Source organism: Balaenoptera physalus, assembly GCF_965194825.1.
Source record: "Balaenoptera physalus genome assembly, chromosome: 9".
Classification (NCBI taxonomy): Eukaryota; Metazoa; Chordata; class Mammalia; order Artiodactyla; family Balaenopteridae; genus Balaenoptera; species Balaenoptera physalus.
In genome coordinates, this window is record NC_138888.1 from 32,001,486 (window position 1) to 32,021,684 (window position 20,199).

At 38.7% G+C, this 20,199-nt stretch overlaps 1 protein-coding gene and 1 long non-coding RNA gene across 26 annotated transcripts in view; one reads left to right on the top strand and one right to left on the bottom strand.

Annotated features, from left to right (window-relative positions):
• Positions 1-20,199, top strand: part of EPB41L2 (erythrocyte membrane protein band 4.1 like 2) — a 214,170-nt gene that overhangs the window by 90,708 nt on the left and 103,263 nt on the right. For all 25 annotated transcript variants that reach the window (XR_014267271.1, XM_082474499.1, XM_082474506.1 and 22 more), the window contains 2 exons: positions 10,155-10,618; positions 11,342-11,554. Coding sequence is in view for 24 of the 25 variants with exons in the window: in XM_082474499.1 (XP_082330625.1) it covers positions 10,169-10,618; positions 11,342-11,554 (663 nt within the window). In the remaining variant the exon portion in view is untranslated. The remainder of the gene's footprint in view (positions 1-10,154; positions 10,619-11,341; positions 11,555-20,199) is intronic.
• Positions 11,562-20,199, bottom strand: part of LOC309666952 — a 31,436-nt gene continuing 22,798 nt past the window's right edge. Inside the window, exon 3 of the long non-coding RNA XR_014267411.1 lies at positions 11,562-13,884. This is a non-coding gene — a long non-coding RNA (uncharacterized lncRNA). The remainder of the gene's footprint in view (positions 13,885-20,199) is intronic.

Here is a 20,199-nt window from a genome sequence, read left to right on the forward strand (position 1 = left end):
CAGGCGGATTCTTAACCACTGCGCCACCAGCAAAGCCCTGCCCTGGTTTTCATATACCCTCCTCTCCAATATATGAAGGAGGGGAACTTTATACTTTGAACTCTTAAGATAGTTTATTTGTTTCATTTTTATTTAGAGTTGTTAGAATGAAGAATTAATGGTTTATCTCACTAACATTAACTCAAATACTAGGTTTTTAAAAATTGAGCATCTGAAAAAAGTGGAATGTTTCGACAACCATGGCTCTTAGGCGTGAGGGCCGTAAAATGCAGTGGGGAGTAATAATTACCTGAGATGGTTCTACACGTGCTCCCAGTTTCTTTAGGGCTTATTTTCTAATGCTTGTTCAGGTTACACAGAGGCTAATAGTGGCTGCAAGTAACCGCACCCCCGGCTTAATCGTTTAAACTGTAGGGGAGTATATTATCTCACATAACAGGAAGCTCAAACGCTGGACGCTGGACCTGGCCACGTGCAGCATGTGCAGTGGGCTGGTCCTCTTCTCTGTGACCCTCTCGCCAATGCCCTCTACTATATGTTACTTTGTTTTTAGACCTTGGATTATTCAAGATGGTAACAGCCTTTCTAGGAATCATGTATACAGTGTTCAGAGGAAGAAGAGGGGCCGTCTCGTGGCTCTTTTTAGAAGGAGGAATCTTTCCCCAGGAGCCCACCAGCAGACTTTTTACATGTCTTTTTGGCAAAGGGAAGGGGAACTACCATGATTGCCCTAGACCAGCAGACCATTACCTTGTGGCCTGACCTGGAGCCAGCCTCCACTGGCACGCAGGGGGAAAAGCGAGAAAAGCTGAACAAAATTTGAGTTCTGTTAAAAAGTAGAAAGGTTGGAGGAAATTCATGCTCTGAATGTAACCCGATCCTGCCTAGACTTGAATTAGCAAAGGGCTACACAGTTCATATCTTTTGTATATGTGGGTTTAATTTAAACCAGATGTTTGCTTGTATCTTTATAGAAATAGTTCTATCTCTCTTATAGGTCCTTTACCCTTTAAAGAAACCAAACAAGTGATATAATGTGTTATTAAGGTAACTAGGGTGGGCAGCATTGAATTATTTAAAAAATAACTCTTGTTTATCCTCACCATATAGATAATTTAAACTAACAAATAGTCCCTTTGGAATGTAGTTGTACTTATTTGGATATGGGATATAGTATTTTCTAGACCTTTTGACACTTAAGAAAAATAAACCTACAAGGGAGAGGAATTACTTGCAGTCAGCTCTCAGTCTGCCTGTTTTTGTTGTTCCTTCTCCCTCTCCAGATATTTCTTTTTCCTGTTTCCTCCCTTTCTTCCTCCTCCTCCTCCTTTTCCCTCCTTCCCTTTTGAAAAACATGTTGGCTATTACTTGAGAAGCATCACTCTTACTACTTGCTAAGAAGAGTTAGGTGGCTGCTGAATCATTCCTTTCTTGGGGTTGCTGTTTCGTTTTTCTCACAGTCAGCGCTTTAAGGGAAGGTCGTGGGGCTATTAAAAGACCTTTTCTTGGGATACAGGCTGTTTGGGGAGATGAACATAAGCAAGTGATTGTAGGTATCAGAAAGTGGCTCACCATATCCTCGGCCCGGGCACAACGATGGATAAAAACAGGATTTGTCAGAGTGGAACATGACTGAATTGGAACTGTGTACACGTTGCCAGTATTTTTTAAGTTTAATTATTTGTTACACAATTTTGTTCCTGCCTCAAAACTCAAAGGAAAGCCTCTCTCCATACCTGCATTTTCAAGTTTAGAAATGCGTGTTTCCCCATTTTGTAAATCTTCAGTCCCCTAACGAATGGATTGAGCTCTGTTGATAGAAATCAAAGACCTCCTGTTGCTTGTGATCTCAGCAGAGGATGGGAGCCACTCAGCTGGCAGCAGCACCCACCCTGTTCGGGGATTTTATTCACAGTGAGGTCTCTTAGAGTAGCACTCGTTCTCTCAAGGTTTTAGGGAAACATCTGGACCCAATAATTAGCATGAACTTCTTGCTTGAAGTTCTTTGTATGAGTGTCTCGAGTTGTGCATGTATCTTCTTGCCTGGCTTTGCTTGCTGTTGTGCTCTGATGAAGGGCTAGCGCTTTCAGCAGCATAATGTTACTGGGTAGGTGGTTTAAGCTAGCGGTAGTGACAGCACCTTGGAACTTACCTCCTTTTTTAAGCATCAGAAAAAAGAATAGTTTCGCATAACACAGCTCCTTACCTAAACAGCGCTGATCCTCTATTGATGATGGTTTTCTGCTTGGTTGTGTGTTAAATGATGCATGCTTTTTTCTCATGGAGCTGTTACAATAATGAATACTTTTGTCAACCCAGATGGAGCATGCCAACATGGTAATTGTGTCAAAACCACATGACTGTCTAATGGGCTGGCTGTTCACAGCAGTGTTCTTTTTGGTTGCGGATAAGTAGAGAGGTCTTTACTTAGTATGTTATATAACTATACTAACGATGGATTTTAGGTATTTGTAATTAAAGCTTAGTGGAATGAGCATTGCTTGAGTTTGGGAAACTGTAGTTCTTTCTGTTTTTTTTTTTTTTTAATATTTGTTAGGACTCATCAAACTTATCAGTGAACTTATGTATGGAAAGGTGTATTTTACTGGATGTAAATTAAACCTCAATAAGCCTGACTTTTTTTTTTTTTAAATATTCCTGCATTTTATTTATTTTATTTATTTTTGGCTGTGTTGGGTCTTCGTTTCTGTGTGAGGGCTTTCTCTAGTTGTGACAAGCGGAGGCCACTCTTCATCGCGGTGTGCGGGCCTCTCACTATCGTGGCCTCTCTTGTTGCGGAGCACAGGCTCCAGTCGCGCAGGCTCAGTAGTTGTGGCTCACGGGCCTAGTTGCTCCGCAGCATGTGGGATCTTCCCAGACCAGGGCTCGAACCCGTGTCCCCTGCATTGGCAGGCAGATTCTCAATCACTGCGCCACCAGAGAAGCCCAGTTCTTTCTGTTTTTGGCTTTGCCCACCTGGCTCTGTGATCTCAGGCAAATCTCGTAGTCTTTCTGAGCCTCAGTTTCCTTGTTGATAAGATAAAATGAAGGTATTAGGCCAGATGATCTCACAACACTCATTCAGTAAATATTTTTCTGGTGCCCCTTATGTGCCAGTCTAGATGCTGGGAACATAGCAGTGAAAAAAAGAGAAAGATCCTGAGATCCCAGCCCTCAGGGGGCTTTCATTTTAGTAGAGGACTTGTGTTCTGCTGCAGGAGTTTCCATTTTAGTGGGCAGTGGTATTTAAAGGCTTATCCACATTGGAAACTCTGAGCGCTACAGGCATGATAATTATGGTAAACGGATGTGCTATCATCATGTTTTCTTGATGGTGGTAATTTGTTCAAGAAACCATTTTGTCAACAAAGAAGGTAGTGTTTAGGTTTGATTTAAACACTGTTGATCTCTTGAAACTATTTTAAGAATGTACTTATTTACATAAATTATATCTGCCCTTACTGTTTGAATATTTACAATCCAATTAGCCATTTCCGTTGTATTTTATCTTGTAGTTTCCCTTTGCATGGGCAACACTGCTCAGCTCTAAAGTTCGTAAAACTTAAAAGTCTTGTGAGTACGGTTGTGATTGAGGAGGACGGCCTTGTGAGACTCAGTGGTGTGGTGTGGTTTACCTGTGCTCTTTGTGTCTATAGTAGCACCTTGTCTTTTTTTTTTTTTAATTTTATTTATTTATTTATTTTTGGCTGCGTTGGGTCTTTGTTGCTGCGTGTTGGCTTTCTCTAGTTGCTGCGAGCGGGGGCTACTCTTCCTTGCAGTGCGCGGGCTTCTCATTGCGGTGGCTTCTCTTGTTGCAGAGCACAAGCTCTAGGCACGTGGGCTCAGTAGTTGTGGCTCACGGGCTCAGTAGTTGTGGCTCACGGGCTCTAGAGCGCAGGCTCAGTTGTTGTGGCGCACGGGCTTAGCTGCTCCGCGGCATGTGGGATCTTCCCAGACCAGGGCTTGAACCCATGTCCCCTGCATTGGCAGGCAGATTCTTAACCACTGTGCCACCAGGGAAGCCCTTGTCTTCGGTTTTGATCTATCAGCTCAGTTGTGATTACATGGCCAGGTAATAGCCTTCAAATACAATTTTCTTGGTGGTGGGAACTCATTGGTATATTTCTTATTTGGGGGAGGGGCAGGGCTAATTATAGCAAATCACAGAATAGATTCATGTTGTTCTGTAGTCGTTTTGACAGACTGGCATGAATCTTCTTTGAGGACTAAGCCAAGGGCTCTGGTTGATTCCGTGTTTCATACACAATGGAGTTGTGACTGCGTTACAAAATACAGGTGTGCACAGCTGTGTGGTCCTCCATTCAGTGGCCTTGGACAAGTCACTTAACTTCTACTCTTCCATTTATTACCGCAAAATGGGACTAATACCTACCCTGTAGGATGTTGTGAGGAGCAGAAATCAAAAGTGTGATGTCTGACCCAGTAAGCAGTGAGTGATAGATCTTATGATTAAAATGCAAATATTAATGCTTTTAACATAATAGTGGGAACTTTAGTTTTATATTTCATTGCTTCTGAAATGTTTTGACCCAAAATCAGCTTTAGTTGATGAGTCTCCAGATTGTTTCTCACAGCCAAAGTAATTAGAGAGCTGCCAATTATCTTGGTTAGCTCAGACAAGTGTGAGGCATTTTTGTTTTAATTTTACCAGGGTATTGATTCAGCTCTCAAAATGTAATTAGAGAGTATATGCTGAAAGTCAACTTTGGTCGTTTCATGATCAATGTAAATAATATTTTCCACTTAATTGGTACCTGGAAAATGGTACCTTAAAGAAGGAAAAAAGATTTCCTGTGCAATATGGAGCCAGTTCAAGTACTCATGAGGGTCTTACTGGAAGACACGATTTTGAACTTTAAGTGCATAAGAATAAGATGTAAGATTGGACATGTGTATATCATAGTTACCTAAGTGTTCCGTCTTTTGTAGCACCGCCCTCAGGGACATTACAGTCCCGCTGATCGCCCTGTCTCACTGTGTATTTCTCCTCCCCCTGGTGCCTCTTCCCTCTGCCTGGCGGTGGTTATAAGGGTTCTCTTCACCTAGAAAGGTGGTGTCAATGTCACTTGTGCTTTTAGCTATCACTCATGTGACCACAACTCCCAAATCTGTATCGCTAGTGCATATTTGGTCTCCTTTTAAGACCTGTGTGTCATGTGGCCACAGACTTCTCAGTCACAGTGGACTAAACATCAAGTTTAATTGTGTCAACCAGACCTTCTTTTCCTCGGGTCCCCTATTTCCATGATGGTTCTACCGTCACCCAGGCTCTCATAACCTGGGACTTTTCCTGGACTCTTTCTTCTCTTTGACTTGCTGTTTTCGGTTAGACACCACGTCATGTCCAGTCTTTGTCTTTACCGTTCGATTCATTTCTTATCCTATACCTCACTGCTTCCTCCGGAGTACAGACCATTATCTTATCATGCCTGGATTATAGCACCAGCCTCCTGGATGCCTTTCGGTTTCATTCTTCTCTCTCACCCTGTACTTTACAGCAAGGTTGGGCTATCCCAAATGTGAGTTTGATTACTTTACTCCTCTACTTAAAGTGCTTATATGACTTCTCATTGCCTTTAAGTCAACCTCCAGACCTTTCTTAGCATGACACGTAAAACCTTTTATGTTCTGGCTCCTGCCTACTTCTCCTACTTCATCATCAGCAATTCACTTTCCTCCTCCCCTCACATCCCCACTCACAAGCCCCCACTTCGCTTGTACAGTGTTTTATTGTTCAATACTTGTAGTTTCCTACCGGAGGAATATCCTCATGTTTCTACACACTGGCCTATGCCTGGCACATGCTTCCCATTTTGATTCTCTTGCCTGAATAATGAATACTCATTATTTTAGAGCAACTCAAATGTCAGCTTTTGCAGAAAGGCTTGCCTAATGACTCTCTTCTCCTTCTCCTAATCCAGGTTAAGTGTTTGTGCTGTGCTTTTTAAGCAGCATGCTCTTCATTTATCTATACCCCGACTCTGCTAGCTCCTTGAAGGTAGTCTTTTATTCATGTGCCTAGGACTTGGCATACTGTAGGGGCACATTAAATATAGGCTGACTGACTGAATGAATGTTTTTATGCTTGCCTATTACAAGTATATAACAATTTAAAAGTTATTATTTTTTAATTGAGATATCACCCCTTTAAAGTTTACAGTTCAGTAGTTTTGAGTATATTCACAAGGCTGTTCAACCATTACCGCTGTCAAATTCCAGAATATTTTCATCACCTCCAAAAGAAACCCTGTACCCTTTAACAGTTGCTCCCTATTCTCGCCTCCTTCCAGCCCTTTGCAACCACTAATCTACTTCTTGTCTCTGTGGATTTGCCTTTTCTGGAAATTTTATACAAATGGCCTTTTGTATCTGGCTTTTCCTTAGCATAATGTTTTCAGGGTTCATATGGCAGCATATACCAGTACTTCATTCCTTTTCAAGACTACTTAATTTTCTATTGTATCGATGTATCACATTTTGTTTATCCATCCATTAGTTGGTGGTCATTTGGATTGTTTCCATTTTGACTGTTATGAATAATGCTGTTAGAAGCGTTCACTTACAAGTTTTGGGGTAAACATATGTTTTCATTTCTCTTGGGTATATACCTAGGAGTGGAATTGCTGGGTCATACAGTAACTTTATGTTTAATTTTTTGAGGAACTGCCAAACTGCTTTTCAGAGTGGCTGTACCATTTTACATTTTTTTTTTTTTAAATAAATAGGTATTTTTTATAGTGGGTAATGTGAAGACTTCAGATGAAATAGATTGAGAAACGGATTGGAAATTGAATGCAAACTAAGACCACTTGACTGTTACTGAAATGAATAGCCCAGTTTTGCTTTTTTTTTTTTTAAAGAAATTCACGTTCTTTTATTTATTTATTTATGACTGTGTTGAGTCTTCGTTTCTGTGCGAGGGCTTTCTCTAGTTGCGGCAAGTGGGGACCACTCTTCATTGCGGTGCGCGGGCCTCTCACCATCACGGCCTCTCTTGTTGCGGAGCACAGGCTCCAGACGCGCAGGCTCAGTAATTGTGGCTCATGGGCCCAGTTGCTCCGTGGCATGTGGGATCTTCCCAGACCAGGGCTCGAACCCGTGTCCCCTGCATTGGCGGGCAGATTCTCAACCACTGCGCCACCAGGGAAGCCCCCATTTTACATTCTTGCCAGCAATGTTGAGAGTTCCAAAATTTCCAATAACCTCACCAATACTTGTTACTATCTGCCTTTGATTATAGCCATACTAGTGGATGTGAAGTGGTATCTCATAGTGGTTTTGATTTGCATTTCCCTAATGACTAATAATGTTCAGCATCATTTCAGGTTCCTATTGGTCACTTTTTCTTTGGAGAAATTCTACTCAAATCCTTTGCCCATTAGGAAAATTTCTTTTTTTGGTCTTTATTGTTGAGTTGTAAGAGTTCTTTTTATATTCTGGATACGGGACTCCTCAGATATATGATTTGCAAAAGACGGTGAATAATATTTTAAGAAACAAGTATAGTACTGATACACGCTACAACATGGATGAACCTTGAAAATGTTATGCTAAGTGAAAATGCCACAAGTTGTATGATTCCATTTATTTGAAATGTCAAATAGGCAAATCTATGCAGACTGAAAGTAGTTTAGTGATTTCCATGGGCTGCAGGAAGGAGAGGCTGGAGAGTAACTATTAATGGTATGGTGTTTCTTTTGGGGATGTTGAAAGTGTTCTAGGATTAAACAGTGGTGATGGTTGCACAACCTTTTGATACTTAGAATCACTAACTGTACAGTTTAAAAGGGTGAATTTTATGGAATGTGAATTATATGTCAATAAATCTTTAAAAAGAAAAATCAAGTGCATTTTAGTTTTTGAACTTTTCAAGTTTGTACCACTTTTGAAGATAGCTGTGAAATTTCCCATTGGTCAGGGTGCCAGGCCTTTGAGTATTTTTAGCATTGGCAAGAGAGGAGACAGTGTGCTGTGTCTGCTGTCCCTGCCTATTGTTTTTTATTTAAAAAATTTTTTTCATTTTTTAATTGAAGTATAGTTGATGTACAATATTATGTAAGTTACAGATGTACAACATAGTGATTCACAATTTTTAAAGGTTATATTCCATTAATAATTATTATAAAATACTGGCTATAGTCCCTGTGTTGTACAGTATATCCGTGTAGTTTATTTATTTTATGCATAGTAGTTTGTACTTCTTAATCCCTTACCCCTATCCTGCCCCTCCTCCTTTCCTTGTCCCCACTGGTAACCACTAGTTTGTTTGCTATATCTATGAGTCTCTTTCTTTTTTGTTATATTCACTAATCTGTTTTATTTTTTAGATTCCACATATAAGTGATATCATACAGTATTTATCTTTTTCTGTCTGACTTATTTCACTTAATACCCTCCAAATCCATCCATGTTGTTGCAAATGACAAAATTTCATTCTTTTTTATAGCTGAGGAGTATTCCATTGTAGATATACACTGCATCTTCTGTATCCATTCTTCTGTTGATGGACACTTAGGTTGCTTCCACATCTTGGCAATTGTAAATAATGCTGCAGTGAACATTGGGGTGCATGTATCTTTTCAAATTAGTGTTTTGCTTTTTGGGGATATATACCCAGGAGTGGAATTGCTTGGATCATATGGTAGTTCTACTTTTAGATTTTTGAGAAACCTCTATACTGTTTTCCACAGTGGCTGCACCAATTTCCATTCTCACCAGCAGTGTATGAGGGTTCCCTTTTCTCCACATCCTTGTCAGCATTCGTTATTTGTGTTCTTTTTGAAGATAGCCATTCTCACAGGTGTGAGGTGATATCTCATTGTGGTTTTAATTTTATTTCTCCGATTAACGATGTTGAGCATCTTTTCAAGTGCCCGCCTGTTGTTGTTTTTTTTTTTAGACTCTTTTTTTTTTTTTTTAATTTTTATTTATTTATTTATTTATGGCTGTGTTGGGTCTTCGTTTCTGTGCGAGGGCTTTCTCTAGTTGTGGCATACGGGAGCCACTCTTCATCGCGGTGCGTGGGCCTCTCACTATCGCGGCCTCTCTGTTGCAGGGCACAGGCTCCAGGCGCGCAGGCTCAGTAATTGTGGCTCACGGGCCCAGTTGCTCCGTGGCATGTGGGATCTTCCCAGACCAGGGCTCGAACCCGTGTCCCCTGAATTGGCAGGCAGATTCTCAACCACTGAGCCACCAGGGTAGCCCCTGCCTGTTGTTTTTTTATGTCAGTGGTGCTACTGTTCTTCGAAACTCCCTCTTGGCTTGTGTAAAATTTAGACAGCCAGATACTTTGAGATTTAATTTCTATTTTGTTTTCATTAGTTGTGATAGGATTGATTATTAGATGCATTTCCCCCCCACCCCTATGATGTCTTCATTTGGTTCATGTTGGGACCCCTAGATACTTTTCTTATAATCACATATACTAGGAAAACTGTATATGAGGTTGGGTGGGATGGAAGTTTGGAGTTTTGATTATAGTTTTAGTACCTTTCTTAGAAGACTAATTTTTGCATTAGAATAGTGATGGTGAATTATGGGATTTAATATTGGAACAAAAAAGAAGATATTTTTGTTCCAGATTTAGTTATCTCACAATTAAGCCCCCAGTGCTTAAAATTCATTTTTATAATAACTAACATTTTTAAAAATTTTGGTTTTAATGTGTGAAATTGCAGTGAAATGTGTCTCAGAATTTTCTAGCATTATCAATAACATTTTCATATTGTAGAATAAGGAGTACCAAGTAGAAAAAAGTAATTTTCCTTAAAAAATTGAATTTTCCTGAAAAGGTTGAATTTTTGGGGTGAATTATTGTTTATAGCTATGTGAAATCAAACAAAAGTAATCTTTCTAGAGCTTTTGATGTTTCGAAGTTTTCTCTGTACAGAATCAGAGAATTAATTCTATTGTGGTGCTAGTTCTGGTTCTTTGATTCTGATAGAGAATTATAAACTTTAAGGGTAGCAGTCTCCTTTGTCTCTTGTGCTTCTGAACCTTCTTTTTCTAAATGTGTTTTCTCCCTGTCATCTTTCTGCCATTCCCCTTCCCACCCTTCCTTACCCTGCCCCTTGCCTCCAAACTAAAACTGGGAGTTTGTAAAATAACCTTTGGTGATTTTGTTTTGTTTATAGAATAAGCTGTGACCATGACTACTGAAGTGGGCTCCGCATCTGAAGTGAAGAAAGAATCTGACCAGTTAGGCGCAGATGCAACCAAGGAGAAACCGAAAGAAGTAGCAGAAAATCAGCAGAATCAGTCATCTGATCCAGAGGAGGAAAAAGGTTCCCAGTCACCTCCTCCAGCTGAAAGCCAAAGTAGTCCACGCCGCCAGAAGAAAGAGAAAGATCCATCTGAGAGCAGAGGGATTTCTCGATTCATACCCCCGTGGCTTAAGAAACAAAAGTCCTATAACTTAGTAGTGGCCAAAGACGGAGGAGATAAAAAAGAGCCTACCCAAGCTGTTGGGGAAGAGCAGATTTTAGATAAGGAGGAATCTCTTCCTGAAGAAGAAAGGCAGGCCAAGGGTGATGCTGAAGAAACAGCCCAGAGAAAACAACAGGAGATTAAGGTTGACGTCAAGGAAGAGAAACCTCTGGTGAGCAGTATGGAGACACAAGTGTGCTTGAGAAGTGATTGCAAGTGAAAGCTTTGATGGAATAACCATGTTAACAAAAAGGTTTTGTTTTGAATCATTTTCAGTTATCTTATATTAAGATACTGCTTTGGCTTACTGTATCTGGAATATGGGTTTTAGAGGGTCTACCACAGCCCTCTCCTATTATTTCTTTTAAAACTTTCAAAATAATAATGCAAAAAAAAAATTCCCTGTATATGCAGATCATAAAAAAGTCATATCTATTCATTTTAGGGTTAGACAGGTACTCTCAGAATCCTTCCACCTCTCCTTTTAAATAATATGCACTTTTGTATCTTTGATTTATTTAGGGGTTCAGTGGATAGGAAGAAGTAGATTTGTATGTGTGTGCCTTTTGGTTGCCTGATGAAGCCTAGGTTTTGCCATGGTATGAAATTGTAATTAGAAATATTATTTGACATGGTATTTAAATTGTAGTTGCTGGGACGTAGTTTCTTTTACTCATTTAATGCTGACGTTGCCAAATTGGCAAAATGAGAAAATTGGAGGTGGATTGGGGGAAAGAAAATGTAGGAAAATACCCCTTCTGGCAAAGTTTTTGAAATCTTTTAGGCTCACAGTGTTTATAACAATCACAGTTCTTACTTAAGATTTTCCTTTTTCCTGTGTGGCCTTCTGCGAATTGGTCACCTTTAGTATGAACTTAATTTTTTTCCTCCACAGCCTGTTGAGGAAGTAAGTAAGGAGAGAGAAGAGGAGAAGGTAAAGGAAATACAGGAGGACAAATCGGATGAAGCAGCAAACAGGGAGACGAAGGAAGTTCAGACCAATGAGCTAAAAGCAGAGAAGGCCTCTCAGAAAGCCACCAAGAAGACCAAAACTGTTCAGTGCAAAGTGACCCTCCTAGATGGCACCGAGTACAGCTGTGACCTGGAGGTGAGACCGGGAGCTGTTAGGCGAACTATCTTGATGTGTGGAATGACAGCAAAAGTATCGTCTGCCCTCATTTGTGGCCTGGCACAGTGAATAGATTTTTGTGTTCCTGTAAGATAGTTTGTCACAATTCTGCATTTAAAAAAAAAAAAGCAAAACAAGAAAACATAGAAGAGGGTCATCATTTCCATTAGAAACGATAGTTCCTGACCCTTAAGGGTAAGCAGGGCCGATGTTCTGCCAGGCTGCACCAGTCATGTGTATTGGCTGGTGTCTGTTGTGGATGGGCATTAAATAGTTTGAATATTACCCATGGCCATAAGTGTTTCACTTGAGGAGAAACATTGCACTAGGTTGAAATTTCAGAGTAATGAAATTTCAGCAGTTTAATCCCAAGTGTTTTCATCCCGAGACAGATAATGATTTAAAATCTAGCTTATTTAATTTCGTTTCATTTAATTAAAAAACACTCTTGATTTGCTAAGCATATAATTGATTAGCACTGATGCTGACCAAAGCCAATGTAATTTTTTAAAAGCATTTAATGCTTTATTTTATGACAATCAAAAGAGCCTGTTGCTTTTCATAGCTAGATTACTTTATTTACATGACGTATACTAATAGCTAATGTTTACTGAAGAACTATGTGAAGAATTTTGAACGAGTTACCTCGTGTCATATTTATAAGACTCTGTATGAGGTAGGTATTATTGTGGGTATTCCCATTGTAAAATGAGAGAATGTAAGGCTTTAAAGAGGTTAAATAACTTGCCCAAAGTTTCCCAGCTAGTTAGTGGTTGAACCAGGATTCCAACCCCAGCAGTTTGGCTGTGGAGGTCGTGAACCTGACTGCTGAACTACTAAGATGACTGCTTCGTGGTCCTTACGTTTACCTTTGTATTAGTTATGTAGAACTTAATTTTACTCATTCAGTTACAGTTGTTCTGCTATGTTAGTTGTTTTGAGAAAAGGAGTACAGAAGATGATTAAAAATCCTTAAAGCTCTCAGAGAGAGAGAATAATACTGTATATCTCTCAGTAGTAGGGGTAGGGACAATAAGGAAACAGTAGAACCGTGTTCTGAACCTGACTCAGTTACATTGTTTTTGATCACATGTCCCTCATTTTTCCTACCTATCCTAGAAGGTAGGAAGTCTAGATTTTGAGAATCAATTTGTTGATAACTTGTTATGTGACCTTGAGTCACTTACTCAACCTCTGTGGGTCAAACTGAGGCCCAGAAATTGACTTTATCTTTACAATATAGGATTACTTAGATAATCTTGAAGGCCCCTGTCATCTATCACCAAAGCTCGTGGTTGACCAATGTGCTTTATGGTTTCAATCTACTTTTGTTGCCTGTCATTTAAGAAAAGTCAAGATATATTTAAAAATACAAAAATACAAAAATAATAGGAGAGCTGTGTATTTATCATTAAAATTTTAACCAGATGTCACCATTTAGCCATGTGTTTTAGATATTTTTTCAAAGAAATAAAGCATTAAAGATATTGCTAAAGTCTTATTCCCATCGCTCCTCTTTCTCTGCATTTGTCTTTTTATCACGTGTAAATCTACTTTATTCATTTTAACTGCCATATAGTATTCCTTTGAATGACTAACCCATTTTATCTGTTCCCCTGCTGAGGCACAATTTCTTTTATATAGTTTAACAGTCAGTGCTTCAGTGAACATTATTATATATGTTTCCTTATTTACTTCTGCAAGAGTTTCTGCAGAGTAGACACCAAGGAATGGAATTGCTAGGTTGCTAAGATGCTGTTTTACTTCTTTAGTTTTCCCAGATATTGGCAAAGCAGTCTCCAAAGTGGTTGTGACAATTTAAATTCCAACCAGCAACCACTGTTAGATTTTTCCACATTGTCATCAGCACTTTTTGTTACTAGAATTATTAATTTTGACCTATCATAATGGTGTGAAATATCGTCTCAAAATTTTAATTAGCATCTATTTGATCACTGTCAACTTTTACTAGGTTATACAATAAAGACAACAATAGCAATAACAAACAACCTCCAAATCTTCTGGACTTAAAATAACAATGGTTTATTCCTTGCTCATGTTATATGCCCTTGGTGGGTTAGCTGTAGGCTCTGTTCCATGTCTTCTTGAGTTTTGGACCAAGATTAAAGGTGTATCCTCCACCTGGGAAATGCTGGTCTCACAGTAGAGGGGAAAGAAAACATGGCAGAACCACACTATGGCTCTTGAATCTTCTGCTTGGAAGTAATATGTACCACTTTCACTTTCATCTCATTGACCAAGCAAGTCCTGTGGTTAAGGTTGATGACAGTAGGTGGGCAAGTATGATCCTGTCACAGGAAGAGCATATGGTAAATAATTGAAAACACGGAAATAATCCTACAATTTACAACTTGGGAGGCTGAGCGTCTTTTTATAAGTTTTGTTTAGGTTTCTAAGACTGCTCTAGGAGTTTTAAAACTGGGCGTTCTTTCTCAGATTAAGGGTATTCTTTTCCTAGTTTCTAAGACTAAACTAGAAAGTTTCATGAATAGGTGGTGAAAGACATGAATAGGTAGTGAATCTTATCTAATGTATTTTCTGCATCAACTGAGAGGATCATATATGTTTTTGTAATCTATTAATGTTGTAATTTACATTGTTTTCTAGCATGAAGCCGTCTTTGAATTCCTAATATAAATACTACTTGTTCATGATGATTCGGCATTGATTTTGTATTTTTAATCTAGGGTTTTTGCATATATTGTCTTTAATTTTCTTTTATCAAATGATCTTCATCGGATTTTGTTATCTGGGTTATGTACTAACCTCATAAAGTTGCTTCCCTTTAGTATTCTCTGGAAAAATTTGCCTAAATTAGGGATTTAACTGTTCTTTGGAGATCCGGTAAAACTTGCCTTTAAAACTGTCTTGGGGGAACTTCCCTGGCAGTCCAGTGGTTAAGACTCCACACTTCCACTGCAGGGGGCACGGGTTCGATCCCTGGTCGGGGAACTAAGATCCCACATGCCCCGCAGCATGTTCAAATTAATAAAAACAAACAAAACGAACAAACAGAAAACTGTCTTGGGAAGAATATTTTTGGGAGGTTTTTTTTTTCCTTAAATCATTGGTTTGATTTTCCAATAGTCTGCTTCTGGTTTTCCTTGAATAAGCTTCAGTGATTCATATTTTTAGCGGAACTGCCCATTTCATCTAACTTGACAAATCTTTTGGTATGAAGTTGTTCGTAGTGTTCTCATCTTGTGTCTTTGATTTTGATGCATTTTTAATTTCTTGTGTTATTTGTGCGTTCTTCATCATTCTTGCTGTAGAGTTAACCATTTTAATCTTTCAAAGAAGCAGCTTGGTTTTATTTGTTTCTTTTCTGTTTTGTAACGTTTTGTTCTTTATTTTTTCCTTGTGTTTATTCTGGTTTATTCCCCAATTTCTTGAGTTGAATATTTGAAAAAAAAAATGTATGCTTTATGCTTTCATGACTCTAATTTTCCTTTCAGGTACCTCTTGTTGAGTGCATAAGTTTTGAAATACTATACTTTTAATTGCCATTCAGTTCTTCATATTCTCTCATCCCATTATGGTTCAACATAAATTGGTTGGAGAAGCAGAGGACTCTTTATTTCAATGACAGTATTAATTTACAGGTTGTCTTTTCAGCTAATAAGTGATTAGTTAATATACCATTATAAGAACGAACTTTTGAGGATAATAGATAAATTTGAAATAAGCTTGTAGCATATAAGTGTTGTGTAAACTTTTTTTCTTCCTGTCAAGTACAAAGCAGAACAAAATTTGAGTAGACTTAAGTGATGTGACCCCACAGCAGATTTTATGCACCTGGAAACCTAGGCAGTGACTGTATATTTGACCAGAGGCTGTAGTTCATCAGTGTCACAATAGTTGTCACAATGCAGGCCTTATAAGTGGTATTTCCTCTTTTGATTAATTTCTCTTTTATCCAGTTCTCCTTCCCATCTAGGTTCTTTGAGTTCTTAGTATCATTAGAATGGGTCTGACACTGATCAGACTGCTGTTACTTCCTCCTCAGGAGCAGAGCCCAAAGAACAGCCATCACGTGGTTTGAGCACGCTCTCGTTTCCCAGTTCCAGCACTGACCTTAGGCAGATGGGGTGATGTGCTCATGCTGCTTATCTGTCGTTCTGTAGCTCTGTACCGGAAACGGGTGTCTGAGGACTACTTGGGGGGAAGTATGTTGTGGGAAACTGTGACTGTAAATGAACTTGCAAGTACTTAAGGAAGTGAATACAGTGTGGGAAATAAATACTTTTACTTTATTTGGTTGGGGAGATTAGATTTGTTTCCAGCTGTTTACTGTCATTAAAGATGATAATTATGTCTTTCATGGCTTTTTAGAGGCCTATAGTTATTGCTTGCTGTTTTTCTTTCTGTATGTACATGTATCTAATTTTCAATTAGATTTTTAGATTGTAGCATGCCTACTGAAGAGGGCCTAAATGCCTTCACTTAGGGCACCTACAACAGTAGAGGGAAGCATGGCCTGTACAGGAAGTCTTGAGGAGTTGGAACAGCCTGACTTATAGGGACCTTGTAGAGTAGGATGAAGTTCTACAAGGCAAGAAATGCCAGGATAAGATGATTAAAACTGATCGATAGAGCAAAAAGGAGCTGGAAGAAATGGACCAGAGGTTGTAAAGTTACTAGTATAAAAGACCTAGCAAGGTCAAGAATGCTATTTGATATTAGAACATGGCTGCAGTAATTTAAGGGGGACTTTTTTTATCCACTGCCTTGGTTACGCTACACACCAGTGGTTTTTATAGATATGGTTTTATCGATGTGATTAGAGCATTGGGAAAGTTAGGCAGATTCCTGTTTTTGTTATCTGTCAGTACCTTTGGTCAACAAAAATACCCTTTTTATACCATTTAATGTCAGTGTTACTGTATTAACTGAATAATTTTTTTTAAATCAAGAAACATAATTCTTGGGGATATTTTTATTTATTTGGTGTCTTACTGTCATCTCTGCTTCACAGATTATTCCCTTAAAATAGATAGATCGATTTCCATATATCCTTTTTTATCCTCCCCCCAGCCCCCTGCCCTTTCCTGGCTCTCTGTTTCTACATTCTTGCTCCCGTGGGCCATCTGAACCTATTCTTGAACCTCAGGAATTAAGTGGAGAAAACTGCCCAGGGAGCCATGGCAACATCGTTTTCAAAACTGTTATCTTTGAAGTCTGCATTCTTTTGAAGAAAGAGAGTATATATTAATACTAAGTGCATAAAAATTGCTTCACACACAGTATTTATGAGCATAAATATTGGATAATGGTGCATTTTTGGAGAATGATTTTAATTAAGTACAAAAACAATATGGAAATGGCTTGACTTTAATGTTATTTCTGGCTTATGTAACAATAGGCTTATTGCTAAGCCATGCATTAATTTTGACGCAAGGCTGAGTCTCTTTGTGCATTTGTTCCAAATCTTTGTGTGAAGTATTTTTTCATTAAAGTTAGTAAAAATTACAATTTACACTTGTATACTAGTCTGTCATCTCGATAATAAACTGAGATCTCAAATATTTTTTGAAAAAAATCTTTACTTTGAAGATTATTGTTTTTAATGAAGAAAATTTATAATTTCTACTCTCTGATATGTCTATTTTTATCTCATTGAGATATGCAAAATGGTATGTGACAAGCCCCTTTGGTACCAGAATTTAATGGTAAAGAATTTTTGGGAGTCTCCTGGATTTTGCCTACTTGTTCCAGGGACTCTGCTATAGGAGGACTCTTGTGATATTGCCACTGAAGTCATTTACATACTCCATGTGTTAAAACAGCAGGGCTCCTTCCTCTGAGGAAAAATACAGTAAGATTTAGTTGGTGCCATGGATATAAAGTCAGGAGATCTGTGTTTACTTTTCTTTTGACTCTTTGGATGTCTTGGGGAAGTCACTTCCTCTTTTTTCTTCTATTCTCAGATTGCAAAGTAAGAATGAAAATATTTGCTTCCTCTATTTCTAGGATTGAGCTGGCTTTACTACAGCTGATAAGTCTGTATATATATTTTTAAAGTCTGAAAATAAATGTGAAAGTTCCTGTAAGACTTCGGAAGCATGAGTGAATGTGCATTCTGAGTTAGAGTTGCTCACATTTTCCTCTGGCATCTGAAAGTTTTTCCCACGTGTTGATTTTGTCTGAGAATTGAGGGCATTGTTCCTGCCCACACAGGAATGTCAGTGCCATTTTTTCTCAGTGCTATGAATAAGGCTGTCAGAATGTAGGCGGCTCTTCGTCAGTGTTCTGTTGATAAAACTGTTTATCAGGCAGTAGAATGTGTCAAGGTCTTCTTGCCTTTCTTGTGTGGAGTACTGGCCTCAGAAATCCAATTTGTTATCATTGCTTTTGAGTGTTTTATGTACTTACTTGATTGTTTATGTCTACTGTCACCCTCCAAGGCTGTTCTTTTAGACTTCTATGTAATCGACCCTTACTAGGTTTACGAGTTAAATAGTTTTAACTGTCTACATCTTGTAGAGGATCTGGAAGTTGTGGCCCTCTAAACTCCTGCAAAATAGCGTTAGATTTAAATATGATTTAAATAGAACCGTGAACAATTTAATTGGCATATATTATATGCCATTTAAAATTCCAGTGACATAGGTCCAGATGGAATGTCTCTGGTTAACTGTCCATTTGTTCCTTTAGCTCAAAAAGGAATTTAAGGTGATAATTCTATCCAATAACGTAATTTTTGTTTAGTAAATGGGAAAAGGCTGCCATGCCATGTGAGTAGTTGAATACTTTGGTTCAGCTTGAAGAACATTGAGGGGTTCACAGGAGCAGAGCAGACTCATTAGCTGGGCATTCAGGACGCTGTTGCGTATGACCTCAGGATGTCTTTTGATCGATTACTATAGGATTTTCTGTGTTTTCCCTTGCCAGCCAAATTGGTCTTCTAATAAGGCGCTGAATTGCCTGTCCTTTCTTTCCTCAAGTTTCTGATCAGATCATCTCTGCCATTTCAATTTCCCCATCCACACGATTCCCCCCAGTCTTTTAATGTCCAACTTAAATCCAGCTGTCTGGAGGTTTTTTCTTCCTCTGAACTTGTTTTCACCAGTCATTGGACAATTAATCATGTGCTGCCTTGTGAGAGTCTCTTGTATTGTTGTGTTGAACAACAGCTAAACTCTTGTATTATTGTTTGATTTTTCTCATGCTTATGTTGTTTCTTCACCTGGATTGTTAGTTCCTTGAGAAAAAGAACTTTCTTCTCTCTCCCCATAGGGCATCAATGCAGGACTGTGCCTTTAGCGCTACTCATAAAAGGTTAATTGTTGATTTCTCTCTGCTTTCTCCTATGTGTATAAAACTCTTATCCTTATCCAAGCTAAATGATTGTGTTTGCTTGTTTGTGTTCCTAGATCTTCTCTCCATCCTTTCCAGTTAGAAAAGAAAGATTTGTGTGTGCGTGTGTGTGCGTGTGTGTGTGTGTGTAATCCTCCACCCTCTCATATTACTACGTCTATCCACAGCTGCCTTGCTTTTTAAGTGCTTAGAAACAGTAGGCTAACTTTTTGTAGAAACACTTCATGGGTTTAAATAAATGAAAATGATTTATTAAATTTCTATAAAGGCTGTGAACTGACGAGGCGTGAGAGCAATGCAGAAGTGGTCTTGGCCCTTCAGGATCTCACAGCATAGAGAGAATGTAGACTCCCAGAAGCCTAAGAGTTCTTTCACACAAATCTGAGCTGCCACAGGTCAGATGGCTGCTGGCTGGCTGGGTGTAGGCTGGGCTTGGAGAGGAGAGTGTAATTAACACCTTACTCCCTGCCTCTTTTTCTCTAATGCTCCTCTTTTCTCTTGAGCAAACTAAAGAATGATATGGTTTTAATTTTTCAGCAGTCAAGAATTCAACCACATTGGTTCTCCTTTGTCTTCCCCACTTTTGGTTTCAAAATCTGCGGATTGCCGTTTTTGCCCTTGCATCAGTGGTTTTTGAAAGCATTAAATTGACACTTGAAAGTAACTTCTCACTAGGAGTAACCATCCTGACATAATTTTGAAGGCAGCATCTATCTCTGCCTGCCCCTTTCTCACACGTGCTGCCAGGCAAGCTGACGCCTCAGTAATTTACTACTTAAGTTTTACTCTCACCTGAGGGTGATAGTAGAACAGGCACCAGATCTTTGAATTTTTTTTCCTGTTTTGGAATGAAAATTATTTGAAGGTTGAATAACATTTGAAATAGTGGGGAAAGTCATTTTCAGAATAAAATTTGTACTTTAAAATCTGTTCAGATATGTTTTCTTGCTCTCTAACATAAGTAGGTATTAAAAAAATTTTAACTCATTTTCAGAGTTCATCAAATGAGATGTAATTTTATTTTTCTTTCATTCAACAAGAAACAAAGTATCTTTTGTTAAACCCCTTCCACTGGGAATCCCTCTGTTTTCATTACTGTTTTATTTCCAGTCTCTTTTCCAGTCTTCTCCTGAGCAAATTAAAGATGTTTCTGACAGTTTTTATTTCTCAACCATTAGGAAATTTTGCCAAATATTCTCCTCCTTGATCCTATCTCCCTATTCCCCCCCACCAAGGTTTCTGTGGAGATTGTGTGCAGGAGCTTGAATGGGGGAACAGAAATTTGA